Source organism: Falco cherrug, chromosome 10 (genome assembly GCF_023634085.1).
Source record: "Falco cherrug isolate bFalChe1 chromosome 10, bFalChe1.pri, whole genome shotgun sequence".
In the NCBI taxonomy this organism is placed as follows: Eukaryota; Metazoa; Chordata; class Aves; order Falconiformes; family Falconidae; genus Falco; species Falco cherrug.
This window is the reverse complement of record NC_073706.1, coordinates 16,603,801-16,625,314: the sequence shown is the minus strand read 5'-3', so window position 1 is coordinate 16,625,314 and position 21,514 is coordinate 16,603,801. Positions and strand designations below refer to the sequence as shown.

Here is a 21,514-nt window from a genome sequence, read left to right as displayed (position 1 = left end):
GCGGGCGAGAGTGGCTGCAGACAGGGCAGGCAGGCGCTGGGGGCCACAGAGCCAACATCCCACCATGCCCCAGAGCAGGGGGTGCTGAGCCTCGGGGTGCTCCCGCATGAACCTTTTAATAAGTGAATCTCAAAATAATGCATGAGGCAACCCTCGGTACTGCAGTAGCCGTGGGGTTTTTGGGGTGGGTGGTTTGGGTTTTTTTTCTTCCCTGGATGCCTTAAGCTGGAGATGCAGTTGCTGGGTAGCTCTGCTATTGAAAGAAAACACGGGGTTTGAATTGCATCAGAACAAACACCAGCAGCACTTGGTTGCGCAGGAAGGGCTAACCATCTCGGTTTGGTTCTGGGTGTCCTTGGGGAGTGCCAGGCTGGGGCTGTGCCATCAGGGGCCAGTCCCTGTGCCTCAGCCTGCACGGCAGGGCCCAAGTCCTCCTGGGGCCCTGGTCAGGGTGATCCCCAGGAGGTGCTGCTGATGTGGCTGGGACCTCCCCCACCCTTCCAACCTCTCATCCAGCTCTTCAGAGCTTCACCACAGCCTCCAGCTCCACAGGCTTGCCTGTGCCACCCATCAGATGGGCAGCTCAGGGAAGACTCACCTGCAAACCTCATGGGCACGGGATCTGTGACCGTGGTGGATGTGGTGCCACCAGGGTCTCTGGTGTCACCATGTGGAAATGGCCACTAGATTCCCCCATCTTGCAGGTGCCCACCCTGAGCAGGACCAAGGGCACATGCAAAATCATATGGTAGGCAGAAAACCTGATGCTAAGGGAGGTAAGGAACGTTTCATCCTTGAGAGCGAGTCCCTGGGCATGTTCAGCTGGAAGAGGAGCTTTGCAAGGGAGGCACCAGCTATTTCAGAGCAATAGCAAGCGTGCAGATAAGGGACATCGTTACGCAGTGAGCACCAGCGTCTGTCTGGTCTGGGAGCTGCTGGCTCTGCTCTCGCTTCTGTCTGCAAGCAACCTCCCTTCCTGTCCCTGTCAGACACACAGGGGTTCATCAGGGCTGTGTGGCTGCAACAGCAGACAGCATCTGCTCTGGGCCTTTTCACTGATGAATTAAAATTGAGGAGGAAAATGAAACCTTCCAAGTGCGCCCGAGACATGTGGACACTTGGCTCTTCCCTGGCTGCTGGGCCCCTGCACAGACCCAGTGTCCGTTTGTCATCCTGCTGCGGTGGCAGAAAATCAGCTGGAAATGGGACTTAATTCAGGCTCTGCATCTGGAGGTGTTCCCAGCACCGAGAGGAATTTATGCTCTCTTTGCTTCCTGATGGCATGATTTAAATAGCTCTGGTGATACGCTGGAAGATCCTGGCAGGGCTCAGCCCTGGAGGTGCAGTCACGCAGCCTCGGCACCCGCTGTCCTAGCTGCCAGGGGGGGCCGTGCCGCCCCTGGTGCGGGGGGTGCCAGACCTGCACCTGGCATGGGGACCCCTGCCCAGGACAGTCCCTGCGGGGTGATGTCCCCGTCTCCCACTCCAGCTGCACCCACAAGTGGGAGCTTAGTAAAGTGGTGCCCCCTCAGAGCTGACGCCCCCATCTGCAGGTGCTGTTGCAGCACGGGTTCGCCCAGGTCCCCTCACTCCTGCTTGGCCTTCGCTGCTTTTTCCTGTTGCACGTGACCCCATGTGTGACCCCTGTATTTTGGTGTGTGGGTGTTTTGCCTCCACACGTGACTCTGGGTGAGCTGATGCTCTTGCTTCGCTCAGGATCCAGCCCAGAGGCAGCCATATTTGCTTGCTGGCTCCTGGACATGGGGGCCATGCTCCAGGCTCCTGGACAGGGCAGCCTGGAGGACCCAAGGAAAGGGTCTCTCAGAGCACAGAGACCAGCCCTGGGCTGTTCACCCCGGGTGCAGTGAGAAGCTGCCCGCACCCAGGTGGCTGGTGCCTCCTGAGCTCCTCCGGCATCTTCTTCCTTCTCCTGGCCAGTGCAGCGTGGCTGCTGCCGGCTCCTGGGAGCTTTCCCGCAGGAAACCCAGAGGCCTTCGCTGCCTCTGCTCTCTCGCTGGCCTAGAACTGGACCCTCTGAGCCCAACCAGCCGTGGCTGTGGGCGCCCAGCTCATCCTGTGCCGCTGCTCCCTCCTTCCTCCAGCTTTTAACTCTAGATGGAGTAATGAACTTGGGCAGAGATCAATGCTTTCTGCTCCGCTCCCATCTGGGCTTTATTCTGCCATGTGGAGAACACTGCAGCAGGTAGAACTTTTTTTAAACTATTGATTTGTAAGGCAGGTACGAGGCAGCGCAGCTCCTGCAGTGGCGTGCGGGGCTCTTCCCGGCTGAGCCCAGGGACCCCACCTCGCCAGGGTAACGGGAAAAACGCTCCCGCTCCTCCTGCTGAGGGAAGGGTGAAGAAATACAGTTTGTATTTTCAAGTCCAATTTAAAGAATCTTTTTGTAGCAAGTGTCTGTCATCTTATGGCAGAAAACACCTGAAAGAATCTGATTTTTACTGTATGTAGAGAGCAAATATCCTTCAGATCATTACACGTGCACAGAGAACAGCGAGTGAAGCCTGTGCCCGTGCCTTCCCCCCAGCGCCGACGCTGGTGTTTAGGGTGGATTTGTGCCACCTTCGGGCTCCTTTGGGCATTTTCGGACTGTTCAGAACGTGCCCACCGCACAGCTCACGGTGCGCGGTTCCGACCTGCGAGGCGCAGGTTTGGGGAGCCCGGGACCTCGCCCCACGCAGCGGAGGCTCCTTGCGCAGAGGCCGGAGCGCGGTGCCCGTGGCGCGGCGTGGCCCAGCGGCGCTGCCCCGGCTCCGGGGGCTGCGCGGAGGCGCATCCTGCACGCGCTGGGGTGCGGGCGGGGGCGCGCGCGGGGAGTTGTGTCCTTGCTCTTCCCTTCGCGGTAAAGACACCGACACGCCGGGCCCCGGCCCTGCCCCCGGTCCTCCGGTCCCCTGAATGGCCCCGAAACCCGTCACTGCCCGGGGCGGGAGGGGCGAGCGTCCCGCGCTCCGGGGGCTGAAACGGGGGGCGGGGGGGCCCGCACCCCCGGCACCGCTCCCTGCACGCCCGCACAGTGCAGGCTGTGCCGGGCCGGGCCGGACCGGGCCGGGCGGAGCCGGGCGCGGCGGCGGGCGCTGTCCCGGGTGCTGAAGCCGCCCCCGCCGGGGCCGAGGCGGGCCGGGACCCCGGCCGAGACACCCTCCCCTGCGCGGGCGCCGTGGGCGCGGCGGTGCCGGGGGTCCGGGCGGGGGGCGGGGGTCGTGCGTGGGCGTGTCGGTGCCGGGGGTCCGGGCGGGGGGTCTCGCGTGGGCGCGGCGGGCCCGGCCCCGCCCCGCGCAGTTTAAGAATGAACCGTGCGAAAAACTTTGGGGGTGTGCGCGGGGCCGGGATCCCTCCGCCGGGCGGGGGAGGCTCCGGGCGAGCCGCGGCACCGCCTCGGCGCGCGGCGCCCTCCGCGCGAGGGAAGAGCTCCGCAGCGCGGCGGCGCCGGGACCGCGGCGCAGCCCCGGGGACAGGGCTCGGCCCGGCGGCGCCGCCGCCCCCGGGACAGACGCGCCCGCGGCAAGATGGGCGCCCTGGCCCTGGCCCTGGGGATTTTCCACTACCTGGGACTCTACCTGCAGCTCGGCGCCGCCTCCCGGCACCCCCCGTGGGACGCCCCGGCGGCGGGCAGCGGTGAGCGCGGGCAGCGGCGCGGGCAGCGGGGCGGGCGGCGGCCGGGGCGGCGGCGGCGGGGAATCAGGGGCACCGGCTGCCGCGGGGAGCGGGAGCGAGGGGGGGGGCGGCTGCGCCCGGGGCGCTCCCGGGGCTTGGTCTCTCGCGGAGCCGGTTCCCGGCCGTCTCGGCCGCGCGGGACTGGCGGCGGGTCGGGGCGGCCCCTGGCCGGGCGGCGGGACGGGGGACGCGGGGGGGGTGCCGGCGGGCAGCAGCGCGTCGCGGTCTGTCGCGCCGGCAGCTCCGGGGAGCCGGGGAGCGGCCCGGCCGAGCCGGGGCTGAGATCCGCCGCCCCGGTCCCTGGGGCCCGGCGGCAGCCTCGAGCGCGGGGGGCTTTGCACGGTGCGTCCCCGTGCGAGTGTGCATCCCCGCGTGCACCCCCGCGTGCATCCCCGCGCAAGTGTGCATCCCCGCGTGCATCCCCATGCGCATCCCCGCGCAAGTGTGAATCCCCGTGTTCATCCCCGTGCAAGTGTGTATCCCCGCGCGCATCCCCGTGCACCCCCGTGCACGCCGCCGCACATCCCTGTGTGCCGCCACGCACCGCTGGCTGGAGCGCTCCCGGCTCCCGTTCCCTGCCTGCCGTGGCTCCTCCGCCGGCCCCGCTGCGCCGGGCTTGGGCCAGGCGGTGCTGCTGCCCAAGGGGGACTGGGAAAGGGGCACCCCTGCAGCCCCCCACCGTGGACAAGTCAGTCTAAGCGTGGGGGGCAGTTCCAGCCGCAGGGTGCCGGATGGGTGACAGACCCCCCGAGAAGGGTGCCGAGGCCCTCTTTGCCCTCTGCGGGATGACACGGGCAGGTGTAAGTCTGAGCCCGAGCAGTGAGCACAGGGGGCACGTGGGGTGGCGGGATCGCAGCCGTCCCCCTCGCACGGCTCCGGAGCTCCTGGCATGTGGTGGGGAGCTGTGCTCTGCCCCGAGGAGCCTCCAGGTGTAGGGAGCCCCGGGCCGGGCGCTGTGCGGTGTCCCGCAGTCCTGCAGCATGTGGGCCGGTGGGTACCTGCCTGCGTGGGGAAGGGAGGATCCGCCGTGGTGCTGGGGGACAAAGGCAGGAGGGTTTCCGGACCTGCCAGCCTGGCGTGCCGGAAGGAGACGTGGGCGAAGAGCCTCCATTAGCCGCTGCTGCTCCCCTCAGAAATTCAGCAATAGGCAAATAAATAGTGAAATGGTCGCTGCAAGGGAGCAGGGAGCCAAGGAGAAGAAATATTCTGCGAGGGCGAGTGCACTTCGGAGCCACATTACAGCTTGCTACTACGAGCAGTTCTGCAGCAACTCACTTAATCACAACAGAAACCTTTATTAACGATACTGAAAAGCAGTGAATAAGTGGGTCATGTATAATAAGCCATTTGTGTTCAGTAGGTGAATACCAATTTGATAAAAGCTGTGTGTGCTGAAAACCTGTATAAATTGCTGTTTAGCAGATCGGAGATTGATCATTTCATTACTTGCTGGTACAGCTTTCCCTCCGCATCGCAAGAGCCCCGTGGGCCAGGAGCACGGAGTGGGAGAGGGGCCGGGGCCGATGGGGTGGATTTGGCTGGGGCCAGTGGGGGCGGGCAAGTCCTTCCAGACTCTGCCTACAGCAGGCAGCACCCGGAGCTCACCACCATCTCTGCCCGGTGCAGGCGGCCTGGAGGAGCCTCTGCTGCACCATGAGGGTCTGGCACAGCCTGGGAGCGCGTTCGGTGCTACCTGGGACTTGTCCACAGAGGATGCAGTGAGGGAATTGAGCAGGAGCAGCGTGGTCTCGGCAGGCATCAGCGGGTGGCTGAGGGCAGATCCCCCAGCCCACTGCCCTGCAGGCGTGAGCAGCGTTGCCTTTGCTCACATGGCAGCCAGTGCTGCCTGGGGAGGGAAAAACTCTCAGTCAAAGAAAGTCCTTTCCCTGTCCTCACAGCAAAGGGTCTGCCTGGAGCAGGGATGGAGCAGGGTTGGAGCGGGGGTCAACTCCGTCTGCCCCACCACCCCGGCAGAGCGCCTGAGCCGCAGGATCCCCCCCTGCATCCTCCCCTAGCCACAGCACTGCCTCTCCCCTCCTCTCTCCTCTCCTCAGGCTGGCGCCTTCAATTATTCATGCCCCCCATTGCAGACAGCCTGTGCAGGCTGGGCTGGTGCCATCGGCGTTCAAAACCGGTGCTAGCTGGGAAGCTCCAGCCGCCTTCCAGCCTGCCGGCTCCCGGAGCAGGGCAGGGAGAGCCGGTTGGCAAGCAGCTTGCGTTCCCGAGGAGAAGCCTGGCTCCTTCCTTGCATCGTTTGCAAGCCTTAGTGTCTCACCATCAATAAAGCTGCTGTTGAAGGGCTGAGGGCTGGAGGGAGCAGTGCCCTGGCTCCCCAGGGTGCTGCCCTTCTTTCTTGCACACCCCGATGATTATTCTATCAATTACTTTCATAAACACTTTGCATTCTGCCGGATTTTTTCACACTTCCTGATGGGAATTCTCCACTCGATGTGTTTTTCCTGCTGCTGTTCGTGCAGTCATTCAACGCAATTACTTCTGACACCTCTCCTCATCAAATGTCTGTGCTTTCTTTTCCCTTGAAGAAGCTGACAGACGATGGGCCAGACACTGGGAATTATTACGTTAGGACAGTGACAGCTAATTTTAATCATAACATTCCATGTGAACGAGGCAGCAAATCAAACAAACAGCTGGTGCGGCTGCGCATGGGCCGGGAGCCCTGGGCAGCGTGGCGGGGCTGGAATGGGGACCCCGGGGCTTCGCTTCGCTCCCCACTTCGGCAGGTGCCACATTGGGGGCCGGGGCTGGGCGAATGCCCAGGCGGGGACCTAGGGGGGTGCTCTCCCGTTCGCAGTTCCTCTGGCGTTTTGGTTCATGGTGGGGCATATGGCTCTTCCCGGCCCTGGCCACCGACAGCTCCGGCTCTGTCTGGGCTCCCCCTCTTCGTGGTCATTTCCCCTGGCTGTGGGTTTATCTCCCACCTTTGCTGCCCCCTCCCCATGGCTCTGGCTGCGGTGGGTGCACAGCTGGGCACCAGGGCTGCCAGCTGGGCTCAGCCACACTGGATGCGTTGATGCTTTGCATTGTGTAGACTGGGATGAGCCCAGCAGTCATGGGGCAGGCAGAGCTGGGCAGGAGGGCGCTGTGCATGGGCAAGGGGTGCCGATCTCCAGTGGAGCAGAGCCCCTGTCTGCCCCATCCCGATTCCTGCCTGCTGCCAGGTGCCCTGCCTGTTGGGAACCAACCCCTGCCTGCTGGGAATCATCCCCTGGCAGAGACCAGCACCAAAGCAAGTGGCGGCTAAAGGATGGCTGCACGGTGCTGCCAGGGGTCCCACTGGGAGCTGTTGTAACAGGCCATTTTAGGTTTTTGCTACTTATACTATCAAATAACTGCTCTTCCTCGTTCCCCTCAGGAGGGAGTTGTCTGAGAACCATGACTCCTGGGGAGCCAGCTGGGAGCAATGAGTACCCTTGCCTGGGGAAAGCTCCTCATAGCTGGGGCCAGGCTGGGGGAGGAATCTCACCGCCGGCGTCTCTTTTGCCATGGGGGTAGAACCTGGGCAGCAGGAAGGGCAGGAGCTGGGGGGCAGCCTGGCCGTAACGGTTCACTGTTAGAAATACTCAAGGGTTTCAAGGTTAATTGCAGCTCCCTGGGAAAGTGAGCTCTGTCCTGATCACAATCACTGAATTATCTGGATTTTGTTGTTGTTGTTGTTTTTAATTTATGCTGCAAAATCGAGCTAATTCTGCTGCTAATATGACAGTAAATAGGGGCAGAGAAATGGAGCTCCCATCGCCAGTGTGCCGGCGGGAGCCCTCCTGTCCCCGGCCGGTGTTCGCAGTGGTCCAGCCTGATGCTTCTCTTGGAAGGGGCAATTGCAGGATTGCCAGAGGAGAGCAGTGCTCCCGCAGCACCAGGGCCAGGCTGCGAGCTGCTCGGCACCGGCCGGACACTCACTGGGCTACCACAAGCAGGTCTGTGGCTGGATCTGTCCTGGGCTTCAGCCCCAGCCCTAGTCCCATCCCTGCCGGCTTCTCGCCACCGAAGCCCTTTGCCCTTGGCGCAGCTGCTGGAGTCGGAGCTGCCTGCTCTGCTCTCGCTGGTGAGACTGGCCATCGCACCGCTGTGTTTATGCACCGGTTTGCAGCCGTGATGTGTTTTTGGTGACCTGGAGTCAGCATCCCTGCTCACAGGCTTGTCAGGAGGAGATGCATTCACAGATGTTAATGGGCAGATGGGAAGAGGAGGGAGGTTTTAGTCCAACCTGCATAGCAGACACTGACAACCCTTGTGTCCCTGCTGCTGGGACAGCATGGACCCGGCACAGTCAGCATGCTGGAGTGGTACACATGCTTCTGCTATTGGATCTGTCCAGGGGGGTGCCTCCCATGCCTTCTGATCTCCTGGGGCGACTCCTGCACAGGCAGCCCGTGCTGAGGGGTGGAGGGACCCCATGGCCTTGAGGAGGGTCTGTCCCTCCCCAGGTTACTGCCCAGTGCACATGACAGGCTGCGCCTCTGGTACCTTTGGTGCCAGTAGGACATGGGCAGCTCTGCAGCTGAGGCTGTCCCCTGCCATCAGCTGGAGGGGACGCAGGTACCTGGGGAGGGGAAGGTGTCATTGGCTGTGGTTGCTGTCAGACGCATTTACTTTTCCTGCGGTGGTGCAGGCGCGCGGTGCAGTGCAAACTCAGCGGGTCAGGAGCCAGCCCCGCGCCAGGGACACAGGGCAGGGTTTGCATGGTCTCCCCAGCGGCTGGGGCAGGAGCAGGCCCTCCGCAGCTGTCCCCAGGGAGGGCTGAGCTGGAGAGCATGGGGATGGGGGAGACAGGGAAGGGGACAGCTGTCTCGGCAGCTCTGCAGGGTCCTCCCCGGGGGATCTCCACACATGCTGTGCAGCTGGTGGGGAGGGAGCGGCTTGGCTCTCCTGGCAGCACTGGCTGCTTTCTCTTGCCTCTTATTTTGCCCCATAATGGCAGCAGCAGGGGCCTGGTGGCATCTGTGCCAGGAGCTGCTGCCGGTAGGTAGCCAGTGTGACAGTGGTGCAGCCCCCAGGGCAGGCGGGTGGTGATGGCAGCCCTGGCACCCCACCAGCACCCCTGGAAGCTCTGGGTGCTGGCAGGGACCAGCTCTCCTGGATGCAGCCCAGGGGGTCCAGGCAGCTGGGGGAATGTGGCTGCTGACATTGCTTGGGGCCAGGCTCCATGGGAGCTGCAGGGGGCATGCCCTTGGCCGGGGTCAGGGTGCCCCTCACCCAAGTGCGGACTCAGGGCTGCAGTGGCCATGTCAGAGCTGGTTCCCTTCCACCATGTCCCATGGCACACTCCTGCTGCGGAGGCGCGGGCAGGGGGCTGCCGAGGGAGCGAGTGTCGGGAGCACGAGGCTGAGCTGGCAATTAGTCCTCCAAGTGTCTTGACTCACCGAACCATAATAAACCATGAATTATGACTGGGAGCTTTGTGAAGGGAAGAATAAACCACACTTGATCACAGCCCACAGCATAACAGCGGCAGCCGGAGGGAGGGACAAGGGGAGGCAGAGCCTGCCAGCCTCCCCCTGCCCCGCGATGGAGCCAGCCCTGGCCACTGCCACCTGTCCGGCACGTGCTGCCCCTCTGCCCCGGGTGCTGTGGGGCTCCTGTTAGCCTGGGCAGGGAAAGAGGCATCTGATTGACCAGTGCTGTAGTGTTTCAGTGATAAATAACTCGCAGAGCAAGTGTGCTAACTAGGTGATTAACATGCATTTGCAAATGTGCAATACATATTTAATCACCCTCTGATACATGTTTACACAAATGTTAACCTGAGTGCATGCCCACATCGCTGCTTAAGCCGCGGCCGTCTCAGCAGCCGGCGGCTGGTGCTTTGGGAGGGCCAGGAGCCAGCACAGCTCTTCGCAGGGCTTCACCAAAGCCTCCGGCAGCAGGCAGGGTCCTGGCCAGACTCCGGGGCTGCATGGCCTCGCGTGCTCCACAGGGCAGCGGCTGCGGGGACGGGGGCTGCCAGGTCCTTTCCCAGTGCCGGGGGTGATGCAGAACCTGGCCTTGCCCCTGGCAGGGGGGGCACCCCTTCCGTGCTGCCCACTCGCTGCCGGCAGCTCTCCTGCCCGTGCCAAGCGGGGGCCGCGGTAATGAATCCTGCTCGCTGTGCGGAGGGAGCGTGGCAGCCTGTATATCTCCAGTTTATGAGAGCACCAAGCTGTCCCAGCAGGCGTTTTCAATTCCGTTTATCTGTGTTTCCCCATTGAGTTCATTTTATTTCCCCTGATTTTTGTTTCCCAGAAGATTTATTGATCCTGATTTTCTCAGTTTATGACAGGTAGCAGGCCATAAAGCACAGAGAGCAGCAGCCTGGCGCCAGCCCCCTCCCTGCCGCTGCGAGGATGCGGCACCAATGTCAGCGGTGGGGAAGGAGACGGTGCTGGGTGAGGGAGGGGGCCAGGGCAGGCAGGGGCTGGGTGCTGGTCGACTCCAGCAGCTCGGCTCTCCCCTGTCCCTGCCAGCAGTGTGGGTAGGAGCGGGGGACAGGCAACTCAGCCACCCCCATGCACCCTGTGGGGGCTGCGCATGGCTGGGGGCTGCCGCAGGCCCTGGATCTCCTCTGCCTGGCTCCCTGCAGAGCTGCAGGGCTGGGGCTGGAGGGTGCAGTGACACCTGTCCCCACCAACACGCCTCTGCCCAGGTGGCTGGGATTCACGGCATCCATCGGGGAGGGCACATGGTGCTGCTGGAGCCACAGGGAGTTGCTGCTCCTGCCCTGCGCTTCGGTGCCTGCTGCCGCTTGGGGCAGGGGGCTTGATCTGGCCACGGCTCGGGCGCCCAGCCACGGTGCGGTGCGCGGGAGGGAGGGTGCTGTGCCGGGGCTCTGGCTGCAGCCTGCACAGGGCTGAGCCATGGCTGGGCTGGCCAGGGAGCTGCACCTCAGCTCAGTGCCGGGGTGGATTTTAGCACGCCCTGCCAGAGCACGATCGAGCGCTCGTGCTGGGGTTCAGCAGCTCTGCAAACGTCTGAGCTCTTGGATTCCCACCGGCTCCATGGCCCACCCAGTGCTGACCACCCGCCCCATGCAAAGGCTGCACACGCGAGTACGGACCAGACAGACCAAGGGATGTGATCCCCAGCAAAGGGGTGACTTGATGATGCTGGTCACTTGTTCCTGCAGACTCTGAGCCCTGAGATGCTTCTGCCTCCTTCTCGCCCCACCAAGGCACCCTGTCCCCAGCGGCCCAGCCTCGGCTCTTCCAGGCGGCTCTTGTAAAGAAAGGGCTTCACTGCCCCCCAGGCGCTGCTGTCCCGTCCGTCAGACACCCCCTCCCTCATGTTTTGGCACAGACAGGAGAGATGAACTGTCCCTGTGGCATCTTTCCTGTCACTGACCCATCACCCGGAGTGCCTCTGTCCATCCATCCGTTGTCTCTCATCTCACATCCCCTCTGCTGTGCTGTCCCTGTTCCTGCCGCTGTTTCTGGCTGCTGCGAGGCTCAGCCTGCTGTCCTGGCACCTCTCCTGCGCCATCAACTGCATTCTGCTCTTGCGGTGCCACGTGGGACTGTCCTGCTGTGATTCTGGGGCTGGGGACTGTGCTGGTGGTGGCCTGGCTTGCCCCTTGTCTGGGGTGTCCCGGGGGTGACTGCTGGGGCTGGGACGGGGGGGGGGGGGGGGCGGGGCAGAGCAGCCCAGCACCCTGTGGATGTGAGCTGCGCAGCTGTTCCTTGGCATGGGGGTACTGGAGCCCCCTCCCCTTAGCGGGGCCATGGGTGGGAGGCTGGGTGGCGGGGGCAGGCAGTGGGGCAGAAGAAGGGGACGGAGGGCCGGGATGTGCAGGGAGGGAGGGACCGGCCTCACCTTCCCTTCTGCCCATCCATCCCTTTCCCGGGATGGTTTCTAGGCTCTCTTGGGAGTTCCCAGCTTGTCACTCACAACTGCTGTGCAGGGAGATGGGGAGGGGTCGGAGACAGCAGTGGGCTCTACGGTCCCAGGGATGCTGTGGGAGGGGGCTGCCGCTGGGCCCCTGTCAGCGGGACTTGCCCTCCTTTGGATGCACTTTGAGGTGGCCGAGCCCCGGGGTTAATTAATACATACGCTTCCCAATTAAATCTGAAAGAAAGGCGACGCTTGCTTCAATCAAGCCTTTTCTCCACTCATCTGCCAAATTCCCGTCTGTGAGAGCAGATTTTAATTGTGTTCACAGTAATTTGGACATGGCTGGAGCCCTCAGGCCGTCACCCCTGCCTCTGCTCCATGTGCCCAGCCAGGACTGCAGGGTCCCGGGGGGCTGGTGCCGGCTCTGCTGGGACCCTCTCTGGCCATCGCTCTTGCCATCAGGAATCCTGTGGAGCAAAAGCCTGATCCTGGGCCACGGCTCTGGAATGGGTGGGCAAGTGTTGGCGAATGGCTGGACATTACGGCCCTGGCACTGCTGCGGCAGGAGCACGATGAGCCCTTTGCCATGTGCCAAAGAGCAGATGATGCCGGGCAGCACCACTCTCCTGCTCTTCCCACAACCTTGGACCACTGGAGCTGCACCCCAGCCTGGGATTCCCTCTGCTCTCTGGCACAGAGCCTGAGCAGTGCTGGTGCCCGGCTCCTGGGCAAACAGGGGTGCAGGAGCTGTGCTGGGAACCCCACCGGGAGACCCAGGCTTGTTAAACCCTTATGCTGGGTATTTCCCTCAGTTCCCCTGCTAAGATGGATTAAAGGAAAGTGATAAGTATATGGGATTTCCATGTGTCCAAAGGGACGGGGAGATATTAAAGGTATTAACTTTTCCATCTGGGCTGATAATAATTCGTTTTCAGAGGGGATGAGGGCTTGATGAGAGGCTCCGGGGAGCTGGGAGCTGCTCCTGACAGGGTGTGTGTCCTGGGGGGGCTCCGGTGGCACCGGAGGGACCTGCATGGTGGCTGTGAGCTGGCAGTGCCGGCAGCACAGGGTGGCCGGGGAAGATGGTGGGGCGGGGGGGGGGGGGGTCACAGGGCACCCGGCACAGATACAGCGGGACCCTGATCCACCTCTGTGACCTGCCTGGGCCAGGCACCACGTGCCACAGCTCATGGCAGGGCAGGGACAGGCTGCCGGCTGGCCCCATGCTGGAGCAGATTCCAGCTGGACCTGGTTCATCCCAGTGCTGCTGCTGGCCCCGAAGCGATGCTCCTTGGGCAGTGGGGACAGGGCAGGTGGCCCCGTGCCCTGCAGCCCCTGCCTGCATGTCCTGACATCTCTGTGGCCAAAATGGTGGCCAGGGGAGCACAGGGCAGCTGGCAGCCCTGGGCCTGGCCATGCCAGTGTTGGGGGCTCAGCCTCTGTGCCATGCCGTGCCATGCCGTGCTGTGCCATGCTATGCCAGGGAGAAGACGCCGTAGATTGTGGCAATAATATTTGCTGGTGACCTGCATGCTGGGGCCGTCTTTACAGAGGAACAATAATCTCTCCAGAGGAGATGAAAAGAATTCTAATTACATCTCTGAACAATATTTGTTTTGAGCGAGGAAAGCAAACCATATGGCATGTGGGAGACTGTTTGGGGGCCGCATTAAACAAGGATTTGCTTTTCATTTATGCTCTGATCTAAGTGGAGATGCGATCATGCTTTATTTATTTATTACACCTTGGAGGAGCGTGGGGTCCCGTGCTCACTCAGGCAGAGGTCCTGGGGGATGGCGTGGCACTTGGGGGGGCAGAGGCTCCTGCTGTCTCCCTTTCCTCCCACTGCTCTTTGCAAAGGGCCAGGGGCTGGAGGGGCCAGGCAGCTCTTCCCGGACTGGGGAGGGGGCACTGGGGTGGGTGAGGGACATCTGGATATAGGTTATGGCCAGGGAAGGGTCCAGGTACTCCCAGGAACCCTGCTGGTGTGGCTGGTGGCATTGTTCCATGCTGGGGTGGTGGCATGTCCCGTGCTGGGGTGGTGGCATGTCCTGTGCTGGGGTGGTGGCATGTCCCTGCAGGCGCCCGCAGCCCTCGCTCTGTCTCCTGCAGCCCTCTTCACGGAGACCCCCCACGACATGACGGCCCAGGCAGGTGAGGACGTGGAGATGGCGTGCTCCTTCCGAGGCAGTGGCTCCCCTTCCTACTCCCTTGAGATACAGTGGTGGTACGTCCGCAACCACAAGGACTGGACAGACAAACAGACATGGGCTTCCAACCAGGTAACACCCCTCATCCTCCCCCTCCGGCAGCAGCAGCCAGAGGCAGAGCATTCCCCTGCGCTTGCCTGGGGGGCTGCGCTTGCAGCTGGGGCTCAGGGGTGGGGGGTCCTGCAGCAGCATTCTAGCACTGACCCGACATGCAAACAGCAGGGTCTCACCCCGTTCCACGCTCATGGGCAGAGTGGAACCTGGGGGTCCCGCAGTGCAGGACCACACATGGGGTGCACAGTGTCCAGCTGCACTGAGGATGCTCTGGGTCATGGGGCTGGCGAGGCTGGGCTGTCCTGGCCACCCTTACCAGCTAGCCACGGGGGCCACGTGGCCCTTCCCCTGGGACTGATCCCAGGCAGAGGCTTTGTCTTTGTGTTTGTGCCTTCTCCCATCTCATCATCGTCCCCTTGCATCCATCCCACCCCTGCATCATCTGCACCTCCAGCCCTCTCTTGTTTTCCCCATTTCCGTGTGTATCGGTCTCAGCAAACAGCTGTCTCTTTATTTCTCTTTCTGTTCGCACAGAGATAAGGGCCAAATAATGGGAAGGCAGCTTTAGGTATTTTAATGAGCCTTTATTATTGTGTCTTTGGCAGAGCTGCTCCCGGCATTACCATAAATTGAGAGAAGCATTAGAGAAGTGCTGCAGCTTGGGAGCACTGTTGCGGGGCCGAGGGGGCTACGGGGCTGCAGGGTGGTGGGGATGCCCGGTGTGAGGAGTGGGCATGGGAGCGGGCTGCATGGCACAGCAGGGAGCCTGGGCGCCTGTGCCCCAGTACTGCCTGTGGCTGCTGAAGGGGTCACAGGCTGCTGCCCAGTTTGCCAGCTGATTTGGGAACGTCTATGGCAAGCGGGGCAGGTGCTGGCTGTGAAGGGGCCAGGGTGGCTGGGAACAGGGGTCACTGCTGCAGTGATGCTGCTGCAGGGAGCGGGGCTCTGTCCCCAGCCCCGGGTCACGGGGACCACCCGCTGATGGAGCACCCCTGTGGCACTCTCGTGCTGCCATTCCCTCCCCTTCCTGCTGCCCCGGCTGGCTCCCGTTTGCTGGGGCCGAGCAGCCCTCTCCTCCCACCTCCTTGCTTGGGGCAGCCATCTCGGGGGTGGGCAGGGGTCCGGTGGGCTCCTGCCTCGTCCCAGCCCAGCTGACAATTTCTCTTCCCTCTCTGGTCTCCCCCTCCATCCCTCTCTTTCCAACAGCTGAAAGCATCGCCGCAGGAGGAGCCTGGGAAGGACGCGACAAAAATAAGCGTGAGTTTGGATAAGGGCTCTTGCAGGGGCTCCGGTCGATGCCTGCGACGCCAGCACTCAGCATTGCACAGAGCTGGGGTGGTGGGAGGGTCTCGGGGGTCTGTGTCTCTGGGTGCCCCCAACGAGGCATCCTGGGAGGTGGGGGGCTGCGCTGGCAACACTGGAGCAGGGGGGCAGCTCCCCCCTGTCCAGGCTGAGTGGCACAGCCTGGCCCATCAGCCCCGTCTGGCTCTCCTGTCGGCATCTGAGGGACGTGTTTATGCTAAGGAGAAAATAATCTAATTTACTCACTGGATTAGCATCCCAAAACCATTTAGGCTCACGTGAACAGAATGAGGAGACACTAATCAGTTAAATAAAATCAACGCTTTTGGCTCCCCGCTGTCAGGTGTGTGCCCCCTTCCCCGCTGCTGGCCCTCCCCACCTCGGGGGGCTCTGCGTTTGGGAGTGCCACAGAACCGGAGCAATATCGGGAAGCGCTCCCGCTGTCCCCACTGTCCTGGCAGCCTCTTCTGCTTCTTCCATTGACCCTTTGCTGAGTGAGCAAGGGGGAACGGGCTTGCCATGGCCCATGACTCCTCAGGGCTGGGTGCTGCTGGTGCCCAGGATCGGTCCCTCTGCCTGACTGTCATCCCTGGGAAATGGCAGAGGCAGCTACAAGGGGTAAAACACCAGAAAATTTCACGATGAAGCACATGGCCTCTCACTGCCCATCTGTGGGGATCGGTGTGGGTAGATTCTCTTGCCAGTTATGAGTCCCCCATGGGGACATACCGCTTTTTATCTGTTCATGTCAGCTCCTTGAGGTTTCAGCCCTGCTGGTCACCAGTCCTGTGATGGGCACTGTGATGTGCCCACAACCTGCGGCCAACCCCCAGCGCCTTCAGGATCGGTCCCTCAGCGGGGTGCTGTGGCTTGCTGCCCCATGAGCAGCAAAGCGCTGGGGCTGGTGCTGCAGTGGCTGGAGCCCGGGTGCTGCCAGTGCGGGGGATGGTGCTGCCCACTGCGGGCAGCCAGAGCTGGTGGGAAGCTTTGCAGGACACTGCACGGCTCAGAGGGCTGCTGGTCACCCCCGTCCCACCCCAGCCCTGCTCCCAGGCACAGCGCTTTGCACCCTGCTGTGAGGATGCTGGGGTCCCGGTGCCTGATGCCAGCCAGCAGCTGGGGGCCAAATCCTGCGCTGGGCAGGGACGCGCGGCCAGGGACTGGTGCCGTGTTAGAGCCAAGGTAAGGCAGGTTCTGCGGCACAGCCAGCGCAGCCGCACAGGGTGGCGGAGGGGCTGAGGCAGGGGCCGGGGCTGTGGAGCCATCCTGGGGCCAGTGCTCCTGCTCAGCTTGGCCATTGCATTTTTCAGCATAATTAGGCAGTTAATTGCACACTGGAATGAAATCGATGCATGCGCATGTGTAACCAGGATTTATTTTGAAGCGCTCAGGGTGCGATGCTTCTGCCGCCTCCTCCAGATCAAGCCAGCAGAGAGAGGCTTGAGTTTCAAACCCTTTTTTTGGTGTGGTGTTGTTATTTTAAATGTCCTTGATTATTAATTGTTTACAGGATGGAGAAGGTAAATGAACACAGGTGAGACACTACCACGAGTGGTTCTGATAAAACGTGCGTTACAGCCACAGTGGCAATTGACTGGGAACAAACAGCAGCATCAATGATGTAAATCATACGCAGAAACCACCGTGCCAGGCACCCCTTGGCCACTTTTTTATCCACCAAAACACAGCTGGTGCTGGAAGTGCCAGCACCAGCTCTGCCTGGAGCCACCGCACGTTGCAGGGATGTGGAGAGGGAAACCGCTGCTGCCCTTTGCCATACGGTAGCAAACACCATGGGTCTGGGTTTATTTTTTCCCCCCTTGAATTCCTTGCAGCGTATTGCAGGGCTGAGCTGATGCTGGGCACCGCTGCGGCTGCCTGGCCGTCCCGGCCTGGCCCGGGGTGTCTGCCCCGTTCCCATGGGCAGCGCAGGCCGTCGCTGCCCTGCCCCAGCCTGCGAAGCCATGAGCGTTATGACCCGTCATAAAATTATCCCTCCCGCTGATAACCGAGCCGCAGGCTGAGGCTCAGTGACCTGCTGGGCAGCGGCTGCATGGCCACTGGCGGCACCAGCAAATTGGGGTTTTTCTTTTATTAGTTCTAAATTTCCCAGCCATTAATTTCAGTAAGTGACTTCTTGCTCTTCTGACACAATGGAGGTTTTTTTTCTGAAGCTCCTTTCCTGTGACAGCCTCAGCACCCAGGCATGCTCGCACCAGGCCTGGCAGCTCATCTCCCTCCTGCCCCACAGCCCCTATGTGCAGCCCCCCAGCCCCTGTCTGCCCCATCACGGGTGCAGCTGGGAGCCTGCTTCATCCTGTCCCCCCAGACCCCCACTCCTCGTGCTGCAGGATCGATGCTCACGGCTGCGCAGGGGCTCTGAGCAGCCCCAGAGCCGCCCTTTGGGGTGGCTGTGGCCACCGGCTGCCTCTCAGCAGCCCATGGTGTGCGGGGCAGTCGAACGCACCTGCTTGCGTGTGCTCATGTGTGCTTGCATGTGCTGGTATGGGCATGCATGTGTGTGTGCATGTGCAGGTGCTGGCTGCCTGCGCGGAGCGGGGGGTGGGTGGGGGTGGTGGTCCCGGTGCTGCTGCTCGCATTTCGGCGCTGCCTCCTTTGCTTTTGGGCTGGGAGTTTGCTTCCTTTGGTTGCGGCTCCCAGCCCCGTTTCTAAACACCATAAAATCTTCAGCTAACAAATGCAGCGGCAAGTAGAAAAATGGCCTTTGCCATCCAGTGTGATTATAGGGAACAGAGCCAGGGGCCTCGGGGTGGGTTATAAATCTGATTTATTGACCCAGCCCAACAGCAGCCGCGGCTATGGCTAGTGAGTAAGTCTTAAATTTCATTGGGTGATAAATACTGAGAGCGAATCAATTTGGTAGAAAAGCTAATTAGCCAGCGTGGTTCTGCATCGATCTGCAAGCCCCACGCGGCCAGGCGCACGCCAGGGACTCCATCACCCCGTGGTCTGGGGCTGGGGCCGGGGTCCCCTCATGCTGACTGCCCACCTTTGCCATGTCCTCCCCAGCACGCGGCGTGGCGGCACGCGGTCAGGGGTGGCACTGAGCTGGGGGGGTCCCGGGGGCCAGCTGACCCCCTGTCTGCCTCGCCACAGGTGGTGAAGGTGGTTGGCAGCAACATCTCCCACAAGCTGCGGCTGTCGCGGGTGAAGCTGGAGGATGAGGGGACGTACGAGTGCCGGGTGATCGACTCCAGCGACGGCAAGGCACGGCACCACAAGGTGAAGGCGTACCTGCGGGTGGAGGCAGCGGGGGGCACGGGGCACCCCCAGGACACCCAGCTGCGGGGAGTCCCAATGCCAGACCCTGCTGTGCCAGGCTCAGCCCACGCGCACCACCACCACCACCACCACAAAGCCGGGAAGGAGCTGAAGAAGCGCTCGGCAGACGTCTCCTGTGTGCTGTAGGCGGGTGGTGTCGGGGGGACACCGGAGCCCCCCGCTGCCCCGGACTCAGCAGAGCTGTCGAGGGTCCCGTGCCCCCTGCCAGAGACTGGCCCCACCGCCCCGTGTTGCCCACCAACCCCCACCACCTCCTCCTCCTGCCGGCCACTGCCGGCTGGGTTTCTTCCCCAGCCATGTGGCGCAGCGGTGCCAGGGCTCGGTGTGGGAGCAGGACCGTGTCCGTGCCAGGGGGCATTGCTGGGACCAGGGCCAAGGCATATGCCCACACATGGTGGTCCCCGTCCCCACTGGCCCCGTGCGGGTGGGTGCCCCACTGCTTGCTGCCACCCGCGGTACCACGGGCCATGTTGCGCCCCAGCTTTGTGTGCCCAGTGGAGGCCCCCCCTGCCCACTGGACCCTCCCTCCCTCCCTTGTGCTTTGCAGAACTGACCGTCTGTTCCTGTAGGAGGCCTACTTTAGTTGCTTTGTTCCAGCCCCGCAGTGCATATATAAGTTCCAGCGTCCATCTTCTAGACCGTGTATATCACCTCTCCCTGCCCCTGCCTGCCCCAGTGCCACCCCAGCACATCAAGGCCTGAGCTCAGCATTGGAAGGGTGGCATGGCACGCTCCCAACGCGCTCCCCAGCACAGCCATCGCACTGTGGGCTGTGCCACGGCATCGCCCAGCCAGGCAGCTGCCCGTGGTCCACATGTGCCCAGGGAGCCATGCTGTCAGAACTGGCCTGCTTCCACCCATTGCTCCTCCTGGCCCTTTGCATTTCATGGAGGAAGGAGGGGGCTTGGCCATCAGCCCCGTCTGCCCTCGCTCCACCCCCACTGCCCATGTTGGCGTGGCTCTCGGCCCCCTGCTCACGGCTGAGCATCCCTTCCTCCTGCACCATGGCACCGCATCGTCCCGGGCAGGGTCTAGCACATGGGCTCCCACAACACAGTGCAAATGGCAGAGCCTGTCCCTGTTGCCCCCTGGGTAAACACCGCTGCTGGGGATAGAGCCGTGGGGACCGAGAGGGGGGTCCTGAGTCTCCCCATCTGGGTGCTGGGTGCTGCTCCCCTGCTGCCACTCACCTGTGCCGCCCAGCCTACCGCCACCAGACCTGCTGCAGCTAATAAAGCTCTTTAAACAAAGCCTCTGCGGGTCTGCAGTCTGTCCCTGGCACGGTGAGGGGTTGTGGCTTTGGCACTGTCTTAGCTAAAAAGGGGCACAGCTGGGGCTGCCCCCAGGTGCTGCCAGGCTGGCTGACGAGGATGGGATGGGGATGAGGATGGGGATAAGGGTGGGCATCATCACCTGCAGATGAGGGCTCAGAGCATTTAAAAGCTGCAGCTGGGAGCTCCCTGTTCTGCCTGGGAATGTGATGATGATGCCCTGTGGGTGCAGGATAAGGCTGGCTCCCAGGTAAGCGGGGGCTGCTCCGTGCTGTGGCCACGGGGTGCTGGGTGCAGTGGGGAGATGCATGGGCTGCAGGGATCAGGCCCCTCTGTGCTGCTGGGTGCCAGCCTCAACCCCTGCCGGCGCATCTGGGGCAGAGGCCTCATCACCAGCCGGGTGGGAGGTTGGGGCCCCCGAAGTGGGGATGCTGGCTGCCCCCTGGGCTGGGTGCTGCCCCACCGGTGGGAGAGGTGCGCCCAGCATTGGCAGCGCTCAGCTGCCAGGAGTCCCCTGGCTGCTTTGCAGTTTATTAATCCCTGGAGCTCCATTGCACTCACCTCTCACTTTGCTGATATGAAGCGATTTGTCATGTGTTAAGAGTAACAAAGCACAAGCCGCTGGCCTGGTGTCAGCCAGCACTGGCAGCAAAGAAAGGGCACAGCGTGGCTGGTGACCGCGGGATGCGGCGAGAGCCACACTTTGCTTTGCCAGCTGCTGCGGGCTTCACCTGCAGAGCCACGGTCTTGAGGGAGCAACCGGTACAGGAGCCTGGGAAGATGCAGGGTACTTTGTCAGGAGGAAAATATGAAGCAGCTGCAGGGCAAGGGGGCTGTTGTTGGAAATCCTGTTTTGCCACAAGCAATAACAGCCGCCGTGCTGTAGCTCTCCGTGCCAGAGCTGCAGGGGTTTGGGTGGCACTCGGATGCTCTCTTTCAGGGAACTGTATCACTGGGCCAGGGGGTGGGGGGACATTGGGCACTGGTGCAGTAAAAAACAATCTATAGAAGGGGGAAAGGAAGAGCCAGAGCTGCTTTGGGGAGGGTAAAAGGCTGCAAATCACCTCAAATGGAGAGTAAACAAATTGCTGTGTGGTGTAGTAATTTGCAAAACCTAGAGGCAAGCTTTAAAAATAACAGGTTTTATTAGAAGAGATTAATTTTGCTGAGCTTATGTGAAATCTTGGGTGCGGGAGTCAGAGGCGAGGACTGGGTCTGTGTGTGGGACCCGGCACCCTGGGGCAGCACCCAGCCCCTGGGCTGTGTGTGGGGCCATGTCCAGCCCCGGGAGTGGGGGTCTCCCCACAGCCCTGCCTGGGTTTGTGCATGGAGGAGGTAGCTGGGCACAGGTTTCTCAGCTCCCCATCCCTGGGGAGGGTGGCTGGGGTCAGGGGGAGCCACTGGCAGCCCCGCTCACTTTGCCTGGGAAGGGCTCTGCCCCACACACAGCCCCTCGGGCTCCATGGGGCATCTGCCTGCTGGGGCCAGGTCTCCTCTGTGATGCTGAGGGTGGTCAATGGGCTGGAGCTGGGCACAACTCCTGCACCCCTGGGTGCTCATTCTGGACCCCGGTGGGTTGGGGGACTGCTCAGGTGCCTGCCCAGAGAGGAGGTTGCAGGCAGGGCAGTGGAGAAGCCCCTGGGCTCGCTTGCAAATGGGCTGAGCTTAATATGCAAGTCACTGCTGGGGAGGAACCAGCCTCATGAAAATGCCATTTCCACGCAGTCACTCTTCTGGCCATTATCCTGCTTCAGACAAAAGCAATTTACTCTGCCTGTAATAAAGCAGGGGTGATAACGAAGCTGAGAAGAGCCGTGACAGGAGGCTGGCTGACTGACTGAGACAGGCCAGCCTTTCCCCGCTGCCTGCACCGAA

The 21,514-nt window shown here is 62.2% G+C and overlaps 1 protein-coding gene across 1 annotated transcript; it reads left to right on the top strand.

Moving 5' to 3' along the window:
* Positions 1–3,355: 3,355 nt before the first annotated feature.
* VSTM2L (V-set and transmembrane domain containing 2 like) lies at positions 3,356–19,613 on the top strand. Its single transcript, XM_055722073.1, has 4 exons — positions 3,356–3,636; positions 13,612–13,781; positions 14,970–15,020; positions 18,183–19,613. Exons 1-4 carry the CDS (start codon positions 3,528–3,530, stop codon positions 18,492–18,494), a joined length of 642 nt encoding a protein of 213 aa, XP_055578048.1. The 5' UTR covers positions 3,356–3,527; the 3' UTR covers positions 18,495–19,613.
* The last annotated feature ends 1,901 nt before the right edge of the window (positions 19,614–21,514 follow it).